At 35.5% G+C, this 20208-nt stretch overlaps 2 protein-coding genes across 5 annotated transcripts; one reads left to right on the top strand and one right to left on the bottom strand.

Moving 5' to 3' along the window:
- Window positions 1-838: 838 nt before the first annotated feature.
- On the top strand, window positions 839-9773 carry LOC147388657 (asparagine--tRNA ligase, cytoplasmic 1-like). The gene is made up of 6 exons (XM_086419145.1): window positions 839-1383; window positions 3388-3978; window positions 7193-7443; window positions 7539-7668; window positions 8708-8766; window positions 9398-9773. Exons 1-6 carry the CDS (start codon window positions 889-891, stop codon window positions 9579-9581), a joined length of 1710 nt encoding a protein of 569 aa, XP_086275271.1. The 5' UTR covers window positions 839-888; the 3' UTR covers window positions 9582-9773.
- Window positions 9774-11520: 1747 nt separating this feature from the next.
- Window positions 11521-18513, bottom strand: LOC147388656 (protein transport protein Sec61 subunit beta-like). Of its 4 annotated transcripts, none has more exons than XM_086419148.1 (3): window positions 18385-18513; window positions 18205-18261; window positions 11521-11937 (listed from the first exon to the last, which is right to left on the bottom strand). In XM_086419148.1, the coding sequence occupies exon 3, from the start codon at window positions 11934-11936 to the stop codon at window positions 11682-11684; it is 255 nt and encodes an 84-aa protein (XP_086275274.1). In that variant the 5' UTR covers window position 11937; window positions 18205-18261; window positions 18385-18513; the 3' UTR covers window positions 11521-11681. The 4 variants fall into 4 exon arrangements, with proteins under 4 accessions (XP_086275274.1, XP_086275275.1, XP_086275276.1 ...); XM_086419149.1 differs by having other exon boundaries at window positions 11521-11940; window positions 18209-18261; window positions 18385-18509; XM_086419150.1 differs by having other exon boundaries at window positions 18209-18261; window positions 18385-18509.
- Window positions 18514-20208: the final 1695 nt, after the last annotated feature.

Genomic DNA, 20208 nt, shown 5'->3' with positions numbered 1-20208 from the left:
CAAAATCGTGTCTTATGCATGGTTCCAAGTCTAGTCTCGTTTATGAACGAGACTGAGATGTTTGGGACAAGTCAACTCATATCAAATGAGATAAAGCACTTAATGTGGTTTACAATTATTTATTCATATGCATTTATACGAAAATAATTATAATTTTGTGGGTAAAATAAGGTAAATTAGAAGATGTTTAATCATAAAATTATATTTTTTTTAGATAATAAATATTTAAATAAAAAATTAATTATTTTAATTAAAATAAATAAAATCTTAACTAACTTGATGGTCGAAAATTTAAAAATATCTCATGTGATGGTGTAAAGGCTGAGCCGCATTGTAAATTCATCTCATCAATGAACAATATTAGGTGAGTCATCTCAATCTCTAATGAGATTTGAAACCATGGTCTTATATTATTGAAAGTTTATGTTTATATTATGTTCTTTTATTAACATAGAAAATGTTGGAATTCAATATTGATCTTAGAGATCCTTAGTGTATAAAATGATATAAGTTTTATCTTGACCATTGGATTTCATATTTCAATGATCGAGATTTTGTATCCTTTTGTGAATCACCCAATCCGGACCACTAAAAACTAGAGTGGGGGTACGACTGATGCAAACAAATGATATTCGATGTGCTTCATAATTCTTATCCTTTTTAGGAGTAGTGGTGAATCGATTCTTCCACTTTCCATCCCAACTTTCGAAAGAGATCTGTTAATGCCACATCAACTTTTGTTAATGCCACACCAAACCATATGCTTGCACACGGTTGGCGTGGAGTTAACACAAATTGGTGTGGCAATAACAACTCTCATTAAAACCCTAGTTTCTAAAACCACAATTAAGAAGACATCTTACCATTTTCCGAGAATAAGGGAAGATCATGTCAGGTGACACAGCGCCGCTAATCGATCAAATGGCCTCCACAACCCTAACTGACGGCTCTGATTCCTCTCCTCAGTGGGCCCAATTCTCTCGTCGCGTCCTGATCCGCACTATCGTCTGTCGTCCCGACGGAGGGGTCGGTCTGGCCGGCCAGAAAGTCACCGTCGGTGGATGGGTCAAGACCGGAAGAGAGCAAGGTAGGGGATCCTTCGCCTTTCTCGAACTCAACGACGGTTCATGTCCAGCTAATCTTCAGGTCATCGTCGAATCCTCCGTACATCCTCTTGGGGAACTCGTGCCAACGGGCACGTGCGTGTTCGTCGAGGGAGAGTTGAAGAAACCCCCTGAAGGAACTAAGCAGAATGTAGAGTTAAGGGTCGAGAAAGTCGTTGATGTTGGACCTGTCGATCCGGCGAAGTACCCATTGCCCAAGACTAAGTTGACTCTCGAATTCCTTAGAGATTACGTACATCTTCGACCCAGAACCAATACGGTAAGCCTTTTTTTTATCTTTAATTTGGTTTAGTTTTAGATTTTTTTTGTTGGAAATTGTTAAAGTTCATTGATTTTGGGGTTATTGTTAATGGGTTTTTGGAATTATAGATCTAATTTGTTCAGATTTCGTATGGGTGTTTAGTTATTTGGAGTAAAAAGAATTTAATTTTTGAAAATTAGGGCAGGTTGGAGGAAGTAATTTTCGAGTTAGAGAAGAATAAGGATCTGTTGGGTTTGAAATTGTGAAAGTTCATTGCTTTTGTGGTTATTATCAATGGGTTTTTATTTATTTAGCGTTAAAGGATTTTGATTTTTGAAAATTAGGGCCAGTTGAGGGGTATTTATTTTCAAGTTGAGAAGAATGAGGGTCTGTTGGGTTTGATATTTTTGCATCAGAGATAGTCCCTTTTTTTAATTAGAAGATGTTGTTGCCTCATCCTTTTTTTAATAAAAAATGGTTTTGTTGAAAAAAAAAACACCATAGATTTCTTTTTTCAACTTAAAGCAGTTCCCCCCCCCCCCCCCCCCAACCCTATGTGTCTTATTCTCATCAATCATGGTGATGAGACCCACTAAGGGCAGATGAAACATTTTGCATTCTTGACAATCCAAAATCCAAATAGCCTTTTATGTAAATCACATTTTAAACAATATATGTATTTTAAGAAAATTGTTTTTCATAATTAAATATGTTTTGGAAAAATGATGATCTAAAGGGACCCTGACAATTATTGGTGGTGGAAGGAACAAGGTTTTGAATGGTAAACCTGACTGTAAAAGGGAAATGATCTAAAGAGAAACAAATTGGTGTTTACTATAGATTAACTAATGATTCTTGTGCTAAGTGTTATGGCCTTGGTTGAAAACGGTTGTTCCAACTAATAGATCCCTATTAGAGTGCTAGGTAAAAAACAATGACTACATTAAGTCAGGTTGTTGAGTGAGAAACCCCGAGGGGTTGGCCTAGTGGCAAGCAAACCCTCGAATTGATAAGCTCCTCAAGAAGGGTAGGTCAAGTGTTCACAACCTCGCGAAGCAATGAATTCCTTGGGTCCAGTTGACTCTCGACTCAACCAGTTGCACGTAGGACTTTCCGAGAGGGCGGTGCGTGTGACCATGGGATTAATCTCACCCGAAGGGTGGGGATACCCACAATAAGCAAAAAAATAAATGTTTGTTGAGTGAGAAATGAATTAGCTAAGGTACATGGTCTTTGAGGAGGTTTTTATGTGCTACAAAATGGAACTATAGCCTAAGGGTGAATATGCATTTAAGGCTTATTTGGATGGACTCCAAAATATAGTCTCTCATTTTTGAATGTGCAACAATTGTTTTTCGAGATTCTATGAATTTTTGTGGTGTCTATTGATGAGCAGCGAAAGTGAGGGACCGAATAATTGAAGTTTCATGGACATTACACCCTTGTAAAGCATACTTTTAGGGAATAAGTAGGTAAATGGGATAATTTGGGGATATTTAATCTGATCGGGGAAATTTTTTGGGATTTTATCAAAATGGGTCTTTGGGATATTGTGGCAATCCAGGGGATAGAATTTGTTGGGGTTTGAAATAAACCAATTGTAGAGATGGAGAGCTTAGTTTTGGATTTGTATTTATTTTTATGAATTTGGAGCAGGAAGGGAGGGAGGGATATTACACCATTTTTTCATCATCATGGTTTTATCCCTCTTTTTATTCTCTCTTGTTTTCATTGTTTATGGGGGTTTTCGGACAGAATCTTATTGGAAATTCCGCTACATTGCCCTCCTTGTGCCTTAATTTGCATGCATCAAAGACCCCAAAATATTGGGCAATCCTAGGGGGAAATGTGTTCTTTTCTTTACCTGTAAACATTTCCCTCTTATTTGAATTTCCAGTATTGGGTCTTATGCCTCCCAAAAGGTGGTGTAATTTCACACTTTTGGTTTACTGAAATCATTACGTGTATAATAACTTGTTCTATATATCATTAGTAACATTTGCTTTATGTGCATGTTTTCAGATATCTGCAGTTGCTCGAATCAGGAATGCACTGGCTTACGCAACCCACACATTTTTTCAGAAGCATGGATTCCTTTATGTGCACACTCCTATCGTCACAACTAGTGACTGTGAGGGTGCTGGTGAAATGTTTCAAGTTACAACATTGCTTAATGATGCAGAAAAGCTAGAAAAGGAGCTGAAACAGAATCCTCCACCATCAGAAGCCGATGTAGAAGCTGCTCATCTTCTTGTCAAGGAGAAAGGAGAAGCTATCTCGCAATTAAAATCTGCTAAAGCAAAAAAGGAAGAGATTACTGCTTCTGTGGCTGAACTTACAAAGGCTAAGGAGAATCTTGCAAAGGTGGAAGAAAGATCTAAGCTTAAACCTGGTCTCCCACAAAAGGATGGGAAGATTGATTATTCAAAAGATTTTTTTGCTCGTCAAGCATTTTTGACGGTGTCAGGCCAGCTCCAAGTTGAGACTTTTGCGTGTGCTGTTAGTAGTGTGTATACATTTGGACCAACTTTTCGAGCTGAAAACTCTCACACTTCAAGGCATCTTGCAGAGTTTTGGATGGTGGAACCTGAGATAGCGTTTGCAGATTTGCAGGTACTTTGAGATAACATTTGTTGATAAACTATTATTTGAATAGTCGAAAGCTCATCTCAACTTGAAGGTTAGTCAATTTGACATCAAATTTCTATACTTCTAGCTCTATTAATGGTTTATTATAAGTTGAACAAAGCCGGGTCATCAATTTCACCATTAACTAAAACTCGCACGTTTGATATGGTTAGAAGATACAAAATGGTTTTGTTTGTGTTAAGATGATCTCTATAGTAAAGAAATCATTTTGACAAAAAAAAAAAAAAATCAAATGATTTATCTGTGTGTGGTCCATTATTGGCATGTATATTTATAACATTCTTTGTTGTCGAAAAAAATGAGCAATGTATTCTTTCCAAACAGCCCAAAAAGTCGCCCCCAACTTAGGTGAAGGTTCAACACATTCATAGGCATAACCTAGGACAAACCAAAGCTACCATAGGAGGTCCAAATACTCCAAAAATGGGCAATAATAAGAAGGTAGTCTATTCTCTTAGCGGCTCTCGTGCAAAGAGTGCATCTATTAGTGATTTGGAAACCCCTACTTGATGAGGTGATTCACTGTTAGAATTTTGATTAGGATAGCCAAAGAAAACCACCGTTGAGGGAATTGAACCCGATAAGGAATGTTTCATGAACTGCACATGCTACTTGGCTTTCATTTTCAGTGGGTAAAAGGGATATAGTAGGGCTTAAAACAGGTTGGGTTTGGGCTGGATATGTGTCTACACATATCTGGATTTTAATTTGGGTCTACATCCGGATCCGACTTGGATCCTACTAGCTCAAACCATATCCATTTTTTTTACTTTCATTAAACCCATATTTGGATCCGATTCGACCGAATTAATTGTTTCGGGTTGGTCGGGTAGGATAATTTCAAACCATTACAAAGTAATTTATTAAAAAATGTGGCTTAAATGTGATTTGAACTCAAGACCTCTCCCCTTTTGAAAAGAAGCTTTGACCACTACACCTAATATTCTTTTGTTAATGAATGATAGACTAAAAAATATAAAAATATAACATACAAAATAATATATCATTCGGATATAGGCGGATATAGGGATGGGTCCGTATCTGACTCGGCTCAAGGGACATCAACCCATATCCGACCCATATTTTAATTCGGATATACTTCAAGAAACCAAATCCGCTAAAAATCGGATTCCGATCACTCGGATTTCGGATAACAATTCGACCCATTTTAAGCCCTAGAATATAGTTATATTTTGGGAGGGTAGATGGTGTGGAGAGTGAAGAGTGGAGACTCTACTTTGAAGTAGGACTTTACGTTCATTTTCTTCTCTGTTCTATAGGATGAAAGATTTCATGATGTGGGATATGGGAAGAATTATCCTAAAATTCGGTTTCAAGAGAAATTTGAAGGATTGAGAAATTAAGTCAATCTCTTGCCTCATCACCAATATATTTGGTGTTGCCTATCTCCTCTATTGTGCCTCTTTGCCCGTATTGCGGTTCTGGAATAAGAATGGGCTATTTTTCATGCTTATTCTTCCTTGTCTTTCCTCGCATTTTTTTCTTCGATTGTGTGGGTGGGAATTCTAAGATTCCTTCAAACATGGTATTTTTTTATGCTTGGACTGCTTATTTAGACAAGATTCTTATTGTTGATTATCTGGTTACGAAGAATGAGATACTTGTTTTCTTGGCTCCATATGTAAAAGCGAGTGGTGAAACAGTGAACCAATTTCCATTGCACTTTAATTTTCCTAGACACATTTTGGCCTTCTTTACTCATTTTGGGATGTCTTGGAACCTACCGAGTGAGGATATGTTTGCCAGTTGGTTATTGATTTTTCGTCCAAAGGCGCAGATACATGTGTGCTATCATTTGGGCCATTTGGAAGAAGAAGAAGAATAGAACTTTGAAGGGAAAGTAGGTAGATTTGCTGGACATTCTTTGCACTATTGTGGGCTTTCTATATCAGTGGTCTTCAGCATTCAAAGAGTTTTGGGATGTGTTGTTCAAGGATTTTGCTGTGAGATGGGAGTCTATTTTGGCTGGAGTGATGCCTTCTTTGTACAGTTCTCTTGTATGCTTATTTGGTTGTTGCTTTATTGTCCTAGCCTCCTAGGTCATTTTGACCTATTGGGTTCTCCACCAATAAAAAAATAAACAGAAAAGTATAAAAAATAAATTAATAAAAGTGCTACTGCCATTTTTCATATTTAGAAAATGTTTTTTTTTTGATAATGTTCAAACAATGAATGCATGATACCCTCATAATTCTTGAACTATATGCCAGGTACAATAGTAATTTAATTTTACTGAACCTTTGAAATCTTTGCCTATATACATTATTTCAAAATGAAAAAACCATTTATAATGTGCATAATTCATTATCTTGTTGACAATGGCATTCCTCTAGTTTCTGATGGGTTATATGTAACGTCTAGTTGTCTTGGTCTCTGATCACGTTGTGTTATGTTGAATTTCAGTTGATTCGACAAGTTCTAGAATTTTGGGATACACAGGACCATGTCTGATTGCTAGCACGTTCTGGAATTCCATTCTTCAATTGGCATTAGTTTTCTTAGTTCTTTTCACAATTCACACTTTTTGACTGTTTGTTAACCATAGTCACCAAGCTGGGGTTTGGGAATAAGTTGGCAACAGAAAATTCAAAAAATATGACGAAATCGGGCTAGGGCTAGGGCTGTGTAAGTATTCCTAACAGGTAGCGTTATCATAGTACATCATCAAATCTCATATTAAATTGCAATTATAAATCACCAAACACTATATTGATATCATCCATCATCCACAACAAATAACCATAGGTCTATAACATATTCAAGGTTTATATTGTGCTGGTCAAAATCATTAAAATCAATGTTATCCTCATTTGCATCATCATTATATTGTGCTTTATTGGTAAAATCGTTACCATCATCTTCATCAAGGTCATATTCTCTTACTAGTGCATCAAAGTCGTCTTTCATTTTTTCTGATTTAATCATAAAGATCGTGATTTTATTGTGAATTTTGTGATTTAATTACGTGATTTGCAAAAAATGTGTCTTATTGAAAAAGTCTTTGATTAAATCAGTGAAGGTAAATGTCATGATTTAATTACTTTTTCAATAAGTCAGAATTTACAAGGCATCTTTTTTTCCCAAATGGACCCAAGTTTTGTGGCTTTTTGAAACATATGTATACTTCAGAAACATTCAAGGTTTGCATTTTTTGTAGGATGATATGAACTGTGCAGAGGCATATGTGAAATTTCTCTGTCAATGGCTACTCGACAACTGCTTGGATGACATGCAGTTCATGGCTAAGAATTTTGATAAAACTGCCATAGATCGTCTAAAACTGGTTTCATCAACTCCCTTCGAGCGTATTTCTTACACAGAAGCAGTGAAACTTCTAGAGAATGTTACAGAGAAGAAGTTTGATAATAAGGTGGAATGGGGAATCGATTTAGCCTCTGAGCATGAAAGGTACGTGAAAATCTTATGACATAAATTTGGATCTGTATTTTTTTTTTTCCTTTCTAGTTGTGTATACTGAGCTAAAGTTTCATTAAATGGTTCAGATACTTGACAGAGGTAATATTTAAAAAGCCTGTTATTGTGTATAATTATCCAAAAGGAATTAAAGCATTTTATATGAGACTCAACGATGACATGAAGACAGTGGCTGCTATGGATGTGCTAGTACCCAAGGTATGTTTATTCATCTTTTGATTCTAAAAGATAGGCATATCGTCCTCCAGAGTCACGAAATATATGTATATATATAGTTTTACGTTTATAATACTAAGAAACTAAATGTAAAGCATCAATGCAAACAGACATGAAGAAAAAATAGATAATTTTTTTTTGATCGATAAAGATAATAAGAAAAAATAGATAATTGAAGATATTAAATCTTAAAGCCCTAGCAGTTTACCAATTACCTAGTCTATTACAAATGGTTCATAGTCTTGGTTATCTTGCTTTTTAAAAAAAATTGAATCCACAGAGTAATAGACTCATTCTTGACCACTTAATTCAAGAACTTTAATCATCCGATAAATATTGCTTTTCTATAGGCCCTCACACTTACATTTCTGACCATTCTTAAAGAGCATATCTTATTGGATGGTTAGAATCATTGGTCGGGGACAAATGTTATCTAGGTGACTACGGATATCAGATTGATGGATGGTTCTAGCTGCATTTTTTTTCAATGAACCAGAACAATAGAAAATATTAGGGTTTCAAGCTTGAATAAAAATGGTAAAACCCAATGTGCATTTGTGAGTGGCATAAGAAAATAGACCACATGTGAAAGAAGAAAAGTACAGAAGCTCAAGCAGGATTGAGACTTAGCAATATTCCCACAAAAAACCATGTGTATCCATTTAAAGTGAACCTGCTCGGTTAGTATTTCAAAAATTGAGAACTTTAGTAATCATGTTCCATATCTAGATAGATTGTGGTAGATTGTTTTAGGGTTTTAAAAAATAGAACCCTAACTGGATAAAACATAATTTTCCTACTATTTATAACTTTTTCTAAAATGCTACCCTGGAGGATACTGAGTCCGATTATCCAAGTACTATCCTCAAATTTGGCCAAATCCTTGCAGCACAGTACAATATAGGGATACATAGGATAGTAGTTCATAAATTTTTGGGGATAACCTTTTGGGAGTTGTCTGATTAAGATGGTGCATTTATCATAATAGGTTACATTTAAGTTTCTTTATTTCACTTTTCAGGTTGGAGAATTAATAGGAGGAAGCCAAAGGGAAGAGCGATATGAGGTCATCAAGGAAAGGTATGCAAAGCTATTTTTTTTTCTTTATAAGAATCTCATATGCTGTCATGCACGTATGACATGCACTTTATAATAATTTGCATCTGATCATCATTTGGTGGATCTTAATCTGATAAATATTGCAATTGCTTTCCTAATACTTGGATGGGATTGTTGATTCCGATGTGCTTCAATCATGGTTTTAAATTTCTTCTGAGGCCAAGATGACTCGCTCAAGTCATCTCGTATCGTTCGGCAATGAGACGGATATACACTGTGTCTCAGCCATCACAGCATATCAAGGGATAAACGAGATGACTCGGATTATAGACGAGACGTCAAACTGAGTTTTGAAGCTTCAATAACCATGTTATCGGAAAATAAGAGTCATGCTTTCCAACTTTAGAATAACAGAATCATTGATTGATAGACAGCTATCAGTATTGAACACACACACCTAAATTATTGCCATTCGTGCAAATGTTATCGTAGTTTCCATGAATTGCTGAATATTGCTGCTAGACCTAATTTTTGTATTAGGAAATCTAGTTTCATGTGTGCTATTTATGAAAATAATTCCTTCAATCTATACATTAATGTGGAACAAAATCATAAACATTATCAAGATAATGTTGTATTTCGATCATTGCAGAATTCTAGAGATGGATCTACCTCTTGAACCATATGAGTGGTACCTCGACCTCCGACGCTATGGAACAGTCAAACATTGTGGGTTTGGTTTAGGCTTTGAGCGCATGGTTATGTTTGCCACTGGCCTCGAAAATATTCGAGACGTAATCCCCTTCCCCAGGTATCCAGGGAAAGCTGATCTTTGAATTTTCTTCCTTACACAGATAAAAAGATTGCTACTATCCACTTGAGGATCTGTTTCTTTTTTGTTTGTTTTATTATTGAACACTTACACATATTTATCAAGTATTCTGGATGACTTCCTAGTGAAATGACAGTTACAGTAGTGATTAATGATATTTACAGCAGTGATTAATGACATTGTTGAGTTCCTTTCAGAGCCTTATTACCAGATTAATTTTCTTTTCTGTTCTTTTTGCTTATAAGATAAGATTCTCTTCTTTGCTGCCATGCGTGTGACATTGTTATATTCTTGGGGATCTACTCTTGCTCAGCCAAAGCGCTGAAAGATGGTACGTGGGTGATTGGGGCCTTACTCGATAGTTGATATAGCATAAAATACAATATTTGCAGGTTATTATGTTTCAAGTGCAAACTTTTTTTTTCCCAGTAAAAAGACAGATAAACCTGTTCATATGGGTCCCAAAGCTCTGTTAATCTAATAGTGATCAGATAGCTAAAGAAGTAATTCCATTAGCAGCACAACCATTTTGTGGTGTGGGCTCATGGATAGGCGAATCAAAGCTAGTAGCCGCCAGCTGTAGTTGTGATTTGTTTTATTTTGTTACATTTCTTACTGGGTGGGTGGTGTTCTGGGAGGGGATCATGTTGATCTATATCTAGTTGGTCCCCGGAACACAATCTCTAGGGCCATTTATTGATAGTTTTCGTGTGTTAAGCATCTCAAGTAATAAAATAAGAGACTTACCATGGTCACCACTTTTCATCATGGTTTTCAATCTGGTCCAAGACTGAGATGACTCGAGCGTCATCTTGGTCAGTCTTGTTAAGTAACGGGATTTGCACCATGTCTCAACATTCATATCATCTCATGAGATATCTTGGACTTGATAAAGTCAATAAAACGCAGCCGGGATTTTATAGATTTTGATTAAAATAATTAAATTTTTTTAGATTTTAAATATTTATTATATAAAATAAACATATCACTTTATGACCAAATATTTTTAATCTATGTTATTTTATTAAAAAATTATAATTATTTTAATTTTAATGTGTGTAAATTAATCCATGTTAACCAGGGAACAGATTGAAAACCATGCTTTTCATACATCCCAAAGGCCCAAGAAAAACACCTCCATGTTGTGCACCGAAAGCAAGAGATCCCACCAAATCATTCAAGGCATTAGCATTAGAAAGAGAAAAACTAATAAATCCAAATCAAACAAATGCCTTCACTACCATTGTACTAGTCATGGTTCTCACCTTGCCTTGGGTAATGTAATCGAACTATGACCATTGGGGATGCAACCCACACCTCTCTCCCTCCTTCATTCCACGAGAGCTTTAGTTAGAGTGGGTAATTTTTTGCTCAACAGAATTTTTTTCCTCAAGACACTATGTTCATGCCATGCCATGTCCAGCCTAACAAAGGTAGTTTTGTAAATTAGGGATGCCACTGCTCGTGTAATTGGTGGATCCAGAATCTGTGAGTACTGTGATGAAGAAATAAAAATTCAAGCCAACACAATGATGCACCAGCTGGTCTACCAAATCAGCATAGTACATTATTTGGTAGAATGAATCACCAGGCACTTGTGTTAAATGGGTTCCTTGAGGTATGCTGCTATTACTGTCTAACAACCGAAATAGCAAGTGTTGCTGAATCGTGATGATCAAAGCATCCAACCTCAGCCCCATAAAAAGGCAAAACGATGCGACAAAGAATAAAAGTTCTGCAAGAAGTGAAGTTTGAGGTTCATCCAATTCATGTGTCATAATCTGACAATCAGAAGCAAAATGCTGGTGGCCTACAATTCGTTAAATCAAGACACCTCCCTCTATTATTGTTAGATATCAACCATGTTGTACTTTATGGAAATGTGAATCCAGGATCAGGCTCAAACATGATTCAACAGCATTTGAACATATGAACTCGCCGACTAAAACCAACAAAATTTAAGCTCCTAATTCAATCATGCATACATTACGGGAATAAAAACAGTGGGCAAATTAAACAAAATTCCATCTATCCATGTCATTAATTTATAGAGACTTCATATTTTAAGTATCACAACCAGTTGAATCTTCTAAACTTATCACCACTAAGACCTCCCTGCTTCTCTTGGTACCAAGTATAACTTGCCTATGACATGAAGAATGGCAACAAATGCTATGAATCCAATGCTCATGACAAGCACAACATTAGGAGAAATCTTCAGTCCTGGGGCATCATCTGTGTAGAATTGGAGCATATTGCCAGTTGCCCCTGTAGTAGCTCCACCACTTGTTGTCCTCCGCCTCCTCATGCCTGCAGTTGCCGCTGCACTACCCCTGGGAGGAGCTCCGTTTGTAACCATTCTGCTGTTCAAACACATTTGGGGGAGAAGGGGGGAAAGTCAGAAAAGCCTCTCATGTTCAATGTCAAATGCAAAGAGTCAGAAATTAAGATGCAAAAAAAAAAGGCCACATAAACGGTAATGAAACATATTTTGAAAGTTTTATGGACAAGCGAAGTTGAAGTCAGACATTTGAGGCCACATACAAGAGATCGTCTTTTTATTTTTGGACTTCTCCAGTGTTTGATGAAAAAGGCTTAGATGGCAAGAGAAATACAGGTTTGCGAGGATCAGTTTCGTAGGGAATCCAAGGAGATCTCATCCCTTCACATCTGTTTGTTGACCAGTAGAATGTTTCTTTGTTTTTTTATCATGAGATGTATCTACTATTAATTGCAAAACCCACCTAATAATAATAATTTATACTGACAGATGATTCTGATGCAATGGTCCATGTTCCATAGGTAAAAAACAAAGAGTACATCAAAGCAACATCCCGAAAGGAGCAAATGCAAGATGGGTCTTTCAAAAAATAATTACAGAGCTGTGAATGATGTTCAACAATAATGAATCTCTATAGGAGACACAAGATGGTAAAGTGCCAGTCTGAACATCAAGCATGGTTCAAATATCACCAATCAGTTGATGCATGAACAGAAAACTTGCAAGAGAAAATATCATTTGGTTAGATGGAATGTGATTTGCATGTCCAAGAAGAATGGGGGGCTAGGCATTAAGGGGCTTAGGTTAGCTAATAGAGCGCTTCTAGGAAAGTGGCTTTGGAAGTTCGGTGAAGAGAGAGGTAGTCTTTGGAGAAAGGTCGTTATGGCCAAGTATGGGGAGAGGAGATTAGGTTGGTATAGCGGTGAGGCTAGAGATTCGTATGGGTGTAGTATTTGGAGAGGGGTTCTTAAAGTGAGCGAGGATTTCGAGAGAGGGATCGGGTTTAGAGCAGGTTTGGGGGACAGAAGTAGATTCTGGGAAGACAAGTGGTGCGGTACTTCGACTCTGGCTACTCAATTCCCGTCATTGTATGCTTGTTCTCTAAAGAAGAATTGCTGTATACAGCAATGTTTGGTTAGCAACGTCTCTAGTGCTACTTGGGATCTGGGATTCAGGAGAAATTTTAATGATTGGGAGCTAACTGAGGCAATATCTTTCCTTGATCTCCTGCATACGTTTCAGCTTAACGAAAGCGAACAGGATACATGGGAATGGACAAGGGCTAAGGACTCAAGATTCTCTGTCAGGTCTTTTTAGAAGGCGATCAATCCTTCTGTTGAGTGACCCATGTCGGGATCCATTATTTGGACCAGGTCAGTTCCGTCTAAAATCTCCTTTTTCATTTGGTTGGCTTCCCTGGGTAGGATTCTTACGTTGGATAATTTAATTGCCCGTGGTTGGATTACTCCAAATTGTTGTCCGCTTTGTTTAAAGGATGGGGAATCCGTGGATAATATTTTAATTTACTGTCCATTCTCTTATAATATGTGGTCTACTTTCCTTGGGTTGTTTTGCATCAATTGGGTTTTTCCTCGCAAGTTTTCATCGTTATTAGAAGGGTGGACCAGTAATGTCTTCCACACCAAAAACGGATACTGTGGACTATGTTTCCTTCGGCTATTGCGTGGGGGATATGGAACGAGAGAAATAACAGGGTGTTCAATAGCAAGATTAATAGTTTTCATACTTGTTTCTTGGAGATCTTGGGCCTATTATACCTTTGGTCAAAGCAGCACACTGAGTTCGTAGGGACTACCTTCGATGACTTTGTTTTCCGATGGAATTCGTTATGTAATCACTAATGCTGTTTTTTGTTTTTTCTTTTTCTCGTTTTATTGTGAGGCCTTCTCGGCCTCCTTGTACTTTCCCCTCTATTCAATATATTACACTTTTCAAAAAAAAAAACTTGCTTCCTAATTTATCACCAATATCTTCCACCAAAACAGGTATATTTGTATAGAATACATTATATGCAAATACCCATGATGCCAGATTAGATGCAATAGCAAATTAAGATGACATGTGTTGCAAAAGCTATGATGCATGACGATGAGGGGAGATAAGAAAATATGGGGTATAGAGAATTTGGTCTAGGATTTTGGATAAGGATTAAGGATTTGAAATTGGGTTTATGATTTGAGTTAGGATAAGGTAAACCCAAAAGTTAAAATGAAAATTTTATTTCAATTATTGTAGGATAAAGAAAAGAGAAAAGACTTAAAAGGTTTGTAGGGTAAGGAAAGTATTAAGGGTTAAAGATTTGGAAAAGAGATTAATGAAATAAGGGTTAAAGAAAATGGGGAAAGGATTAAGGGTAGAGGTTTGTAGGTTTCAAGAATCAAGAAAAAGAAAAGAATAGAAAAGAAAAGAATATTATATTAGACTCACTCCAAAATGACTAACACCACACCCATTGCTGGGAAAATCAAGCTCAAGCTTTCTTTTTATTCATCATTCAAGAAAATTATAGCAAAAAGTAGGTATTTATAATGTTCTCTAAACTCTAAATGTAATTTCAACAATCCAACTAAAACAATGAGATCTAATGGTTGAAAATAAAACTTAAAACAAATTAAATAAAACAAAATCAGAAATACCATCTATTTCCCAATCCCGTAACTTAATTTCCCATGAATTTTCAACCTATGAAAACTTATTATAAAACCAAATGGCCCCTTAACACCTATTACACTAACATCATAGGCTAATAATAAAACTTCAAAATAAGCCCAAAAAACATAAAATTAAAGTCCTAAAAAATAAAAAATAAAAACCCTAAAATAAAAAACTAAATAAAAACTAATATCTACTCTTCAATATTTGATGTCCCCATCAGCTACAGCTCACAATGACTCTGGATGAATTAGACAATACAATGTTAAAAAAAATAAACCCTAAACTTGATGTATGCTAGTCACCCAGGGAATGTGGATGTGCCATAGAGGGGATCGTAACCAACAAAATAGCATAATCTACTAAGGCTTATGCTCTATGTAACAAAGACAATACACAAATTAAGGTCTGCCACAGATACAAAGTTGTCCCTACAGACCAGGTAAGTCAACACAGCCGTGTAGTTTTTTTAATATGTTTGGGTGTTTTATTGTGTACTTTACATTAAAAACATACAACATAGAAAGAATGTATTTAGATTCCTTAAATTAAAATTGTATACATCATGGGTGAAGCAACATAGTTTGATGAATTAAAGATTTGCTTGTTAAAGTGTTGATAAAATGACATGCATGTACAACACATTCCTACACAATAAATTCTTAGAAAATGAAGAGGAGTCCTCATTACACATCTTTTGAAAGGAAAAGATAAAGACAGTGTCCTACCATAGCATAGGGGAAAACCCAGAACTTGTTCCACCAAGGAGAATATTAATTATTTCCAATTTTATGAGATCTTTCAATTAGCCACCTCAATTTACATCGGGTACCATATTTGAAATAACGAAAATAACAGGGGTAGCAATAGTGGTGAAACTTGGGCATTACTCACTGTTGCAATGTTTTTATAACAACTGTTATGAATGACGAATGCAATTTCTTTGTATTAATCTTTCAATATCATTATCAAATATTAAGTACTATATATTTTATTTGAAAAAAACTAAAAAATTCATGTTAATAACATTATAGCTATCCTACTGATAGTAAATCCATGACTAAGAGCCTCGTTGGAAAAAAAAAACTAAAAAATTTGATTTTCATATAGTGAAAACATGAAGAAAAAAAAATTGAAAACGTGGAAAACAACAGACAGAAATTTCTTTTTCATAATCTTTTTGAGGGTTTTCATTTTAATTTGTTTTCTGTGCATTTTTAATTGTCTTTCATTGTTTGCAAAGTACAGAGTGAGGGAGGAGCAAGCATGGATAGAGGGAGAGTGGGATCAATGAGAGTGAAAGAACAGAATTCCAAACTTCCCAGCACTTTGGGAAAACTTTGCAAGACAGAAAGTCTCGCAAAGTAACGCCATATTTTTATGGCTTATTTTATATGAAATGGTTAAAATTCATGTGGGACCTATTTTGCAGAAATGTAGCCCCCCAAAAGGCCCAAAAGCATGAATACTCTGTTTTTTTAGTGTTTGCGGATACAAAGCAGGGCCTGAATCGTGTTTGATTCACAAATTATATGAAGCTTTTAAAGAAATGATTAATTCAACCATCGTATGATTGAATGATTAAATAAAACATGAACTATGTCTCATGATTAAATCGCAAAGCTCAATAAAAATTCATATTAAATCATGCATATTAAGGATCAAATAGAGTAACTCTTCTCTCAAACTCCTTCTATGTTATGTATCTGCCACCAAAGCACAACTACAAGCCAGAATCATATTGAATCCCCTCCTGTCCTCTCTCTCCTCCCTCTACTCATTCCCTTCTTTACTTTTCTTTTTTCTCTCCCCACCCTCAACTCATTCCATTAATGCAAACGTATGTGGGGAAAACATAAAATTAATCATCTTTACAAAACCACCATTGTACCTAAATCCCAAAACTTAAAAATAAAATATAAAAAAAAAGCTTCAGTGACCTATATAGTCACTCTCCAAATTATTAACTTAGAAACTTCAACACTTCTTCAAACCACGTAAAGATCATTAACAGAAGAGACCCTAACCCATTAAATTTGAAACCCATCCCAATATTTTCGAAAGCCCAAACCCACAAAATTTGAAACCCTAGACTTCGATTTACCAAAAAAAAAAGTTTTAAAACCCCAAACCCCATATTAGATCCATAAAGGCCAAACACATAAACCCTAGTGGTCCAATGTTATGAACCTAGTTTGATTGAATCACAAAAATAATAAAAGGTGAAGAAATATCAGGAATTGATCTCATTCGAGGGAGATCGGACCTCCTAAGCCACCAATTCGAGATGGTGAATCTCCAATCCAATTAAAGAATAAATATCTTTTCTCTACATATCTTCATTAATCTCACACTGAATTTAAATAAAAGAGAAACACTACCCTAGCTACCCACTTCTCCAAACTACCCACTATCCCATAGCCCATAGTTCAATTTCTCCCACAATACAGATTATGATCCCATGCACCCAACCTATTTTAACTATTCTACCACTTATTAGGAATATATTCTATTCATCATATGTACTCAAAACTACTCTACTCTCATCCTTACAATTAGGCACATAACATTCCATCCTCCTTGAAAACGACATTGTTCTCAAGGTCGAAACCTCCCGGATCCCAATTGATATTGGAATCAATTACATTCATCTTAACATATAACTCCCAAACTATTTGTCTCTTAGAATCGATGATATCCTCGCGAAAATCATTTTGGATGTCGTTGTTTTAACACTTCTTGAAAATAATTAATAGCTTGATGACATATGCTTTGAATTCGATAGGGAGGATAAAGTCAATTTTTGAATATTAATCAAGAATATTGACTTCGCCTTTGTCCTCTTCATTAAATCTTTGATGTTTTTTGCCTTTAGCATACTTGACGAGGTTCTCATTGGCATTTATCTCATATCTTTGGAAAGATGATCGTGGAGGTTGATCTTCTATCACATCTAAGTTCTCATTTATAGGGTCATCGACTCCAATAAATATAGTTTGTCCTCTTCGAAAAATTTCTTCATTTTTTTGAGAAATTCTTCAATTATAAGACAACATTTCCTCAAACCATCACACATAAACTTGCAAAACTCCTTAAATTCATCATCCATCGACTCAATTTCCATGTGAGAATCGCCGCTCTGATACCAATGTTACGAACCTAGTTTGATTGAATCACAAAAATAATAAAAGGTGAAGAAAGATCAGAAATTGATCTCATTCGAGAGAGATCAGACCTCGTAAGCCACCAATTCGAGATGATGAATCTTCAATCCAATTAAGGACTAAATATCTTTTCTCTACATATCTTCATTAATCTCACAATGAATTTAAATACAATAAAAACACTACCCTAACTACCCATTATCCCATAACCCACAGCTCAACTTCTCCCACAATACAGATTATGATCCCATGCACCCAACCTATTTTAACTATTCTACCACTTATTTGGAATATATTCTATTCATCATATGTACTAAAAAATACTCTACTCCCATCCCTACAATTAGGCACATAACATCCAAATCCCTAACTCCTCATAATAACTTCAAATCTATATACAACAATACGAATTTTAGCCCAAAAAACAAAACCCTAAATCATACCAGTATCAACCGGGCAACAAATCGTTCAGAAAACTTGCTTAGAATAGAAGAAAACAGAGATCGTACCTGCCTTCTTGCACCTGATGGTCTCACGATTGTCTTCTTCTACAAATCCAGAATCCCCTAAAACCACATGTAATTCTTATCAGATAGATTTCGTTAAACGTGAGATCAAATTCGATTCAGACATGCTTGCAAATCTGGAAAAAAAAAAGAGATTAAATCGAAAGAAAGAAGTCAAATTACCTCGATCTATCGATTTCTCTGAAAACCCTAGAAAGATATCTAAATCTGATTTCTATGCAGAAAACTCTGACACGGTTGCGCCTTTATACTTCTCTTCCTGCGGTTGCTGCTTTGATGGAGAGATCTCAGCCGTCGATTAACATACCACGCGTAACGAACGTGATGGTTTTTACTGACACGTCTCCATCACGCAATCCCCATAAAAGCCACGTGGCACATTATTCTGAATTTATACATACCCCCTTCACGTTTTGGTGAATATTTGAGATACCCCTGTTTTTTTCACTGATTGTATTCATCTCTTGACCTTTGTCTTTATCTTATAGATTAAAGAAAATTACCTAAATGCTCTCTTTGTCTTCAATCAATAAAAGGAAAAGGAAAAAAAAAAAAAAAAATTTCTTGATTCTTCTTCCCAAAATTAGCTATCTTCAATTTCTTCAATCTCTATAGATTACTTTTTATCTATTTAATCTCATCTTCAATCTGTTGTTTTAAACCTCACTATAATCCCTTATAGAAAATGCTTGATTTGTTTAATCAAAATTACATCATCTTATATTTTTTAAATTCTATCTTGCACTTGAGGGTTGATGTAGATGGAATCTTAGAGTCATCAAGGGGAGTGACAATTTTTTCGAAGGTTCGAGTAGATTGCTACACTTTTGTAATGCAAATGTTTGTGATGAAAAATTAGGTATCTTAGAAATACCCCTTGCAAAATAAGTGAAAGTAGGGTAACTCCAGCGAAATTGAAGATGAGGTCTACCCCCATTAAACTTTGATTGACCTGGTCAAATAGTTGTCAACATTTGTTCGATTGACGATTTATTGTCTGAATGCCCAAACTACCCTTGTAGCATTTAAATTACCAAAATACGAACATTTTAATTGAAATAATACAAAATCTAATCCAATTTATTTAGATGGATGGAAATAGTTTACACCATTGAATTAAATAAAATACCAACTTCATTATCTCACTTATTCCAATTAGGGTTTATTTTTTGTTATTGTTGGATAGTTCTCAAGAGTATTAGGATTCTATTCTTAATATCCATTGATTTGAATCCCCTATCGTAGACACCCCAAAATTGCACAATACCCAAATCCATACCTGAATCCAAAATTCAAAATCTAAATCTAAATCTAAACCTAAATCAAGTCAAAATTGAAATTTGAATTCAAATAAAAAAACCAACTCCTCCCCGATCCTTTCAACCTCCTAACCATCCCTTATCCCCTCTAGTCAATACCCACCTCCTTTTTTTTCTCAATTTTACACGAACAAAAAGAGGCACAACTAAGCCCCCATCCACATATCTTATAACAAGGCTTGAAGTTTATCCTCTTCAATAATCTAAGAAAAAGGAAATTAGAGTCTTCATATATATTTTTTGAGGATTTTTTAGCAGTCAGGTAAATTTTTTTTTTTTTACCCTAATTAGAATTCCATTCATTTGTAGTTTATCGGTATAAATGACTGTAAGATTTGCGATTCTGAGTAGAATTTGATTTAGGATGGAAAGGGTATAATATCACATGAATTAGAATGTCCCACAAAGAGAAAATAGTGGAAATTCCCCTTGTCAATAGCTACTGATAGTCCATTTGGAAAAGCCTTCGCATGGCTAAAATCATGCTGCAATCGTTCAGTTTTTATAACTTGAGTGTTTGGGATCAATAAGAACTCTTTTTATTGCCATTTCATTCAGAAAAATCTATACATTCTCTCCACTACCAACACTTAAACGAGCCTCCGCAAAATCACACGGTTCGACAAAAACAGAGTACAAACCGTAAAGGGGCAAGGATGCGTTTCAG

This window comes from Akebia trifoliata, chromosome 12 (genome assembly GCF_017979445.1).
Source record: "Akebia trifoliata isolate Shusen 1 chromosome 12, ASM1797944v1, whole genome shotgun sequence".
Taxonomy (NCBI): Eukaryota; Viridiplantae; Streptophyta; class Magnoliopsida; order Ranunculales; family Lardizabalaceae; genus Akebia; species Akebia trifoliata.
This window is presented reverse-complemented; position numbering and strand designations above follow the sequence as displayed.

What these genes read in the sequence shown, in the direction of transcription:
- LOC147388656 (XM_086419148.1), bottom strand. Translation starts at nt 11,936, where the DNA reads ATGGTTACAAACGGAGCTCCTCCCAGGGGTAGTGCAGCGGCAACTGCA.
- LOC147388657 (XM_086419145.1), top strand. Translation starts at nt 889, where the DNA reads ATGTCAGGTGACACAGCGCCGCTAATCGATCAAATGGCCTCCACAACC. An exon ending in TTAGCCTCTGAGCATGAAAG is followed by an intron (nt 7,444 to 7,538) that starts GTACGTGAAAAT and finishes TAAATGGTTCAG; the next exon opens with ATACTTGACAGAGGTAATAT. An exon ending in TATGAGGTCATCAAGGAAAG is followed by an intron (nt 8,767 to 9,397) that starts GTATGCAAAGCT and finishes CGATCATTGCAG; the next exon opens with AATTCTAGAGATGGATCTAC.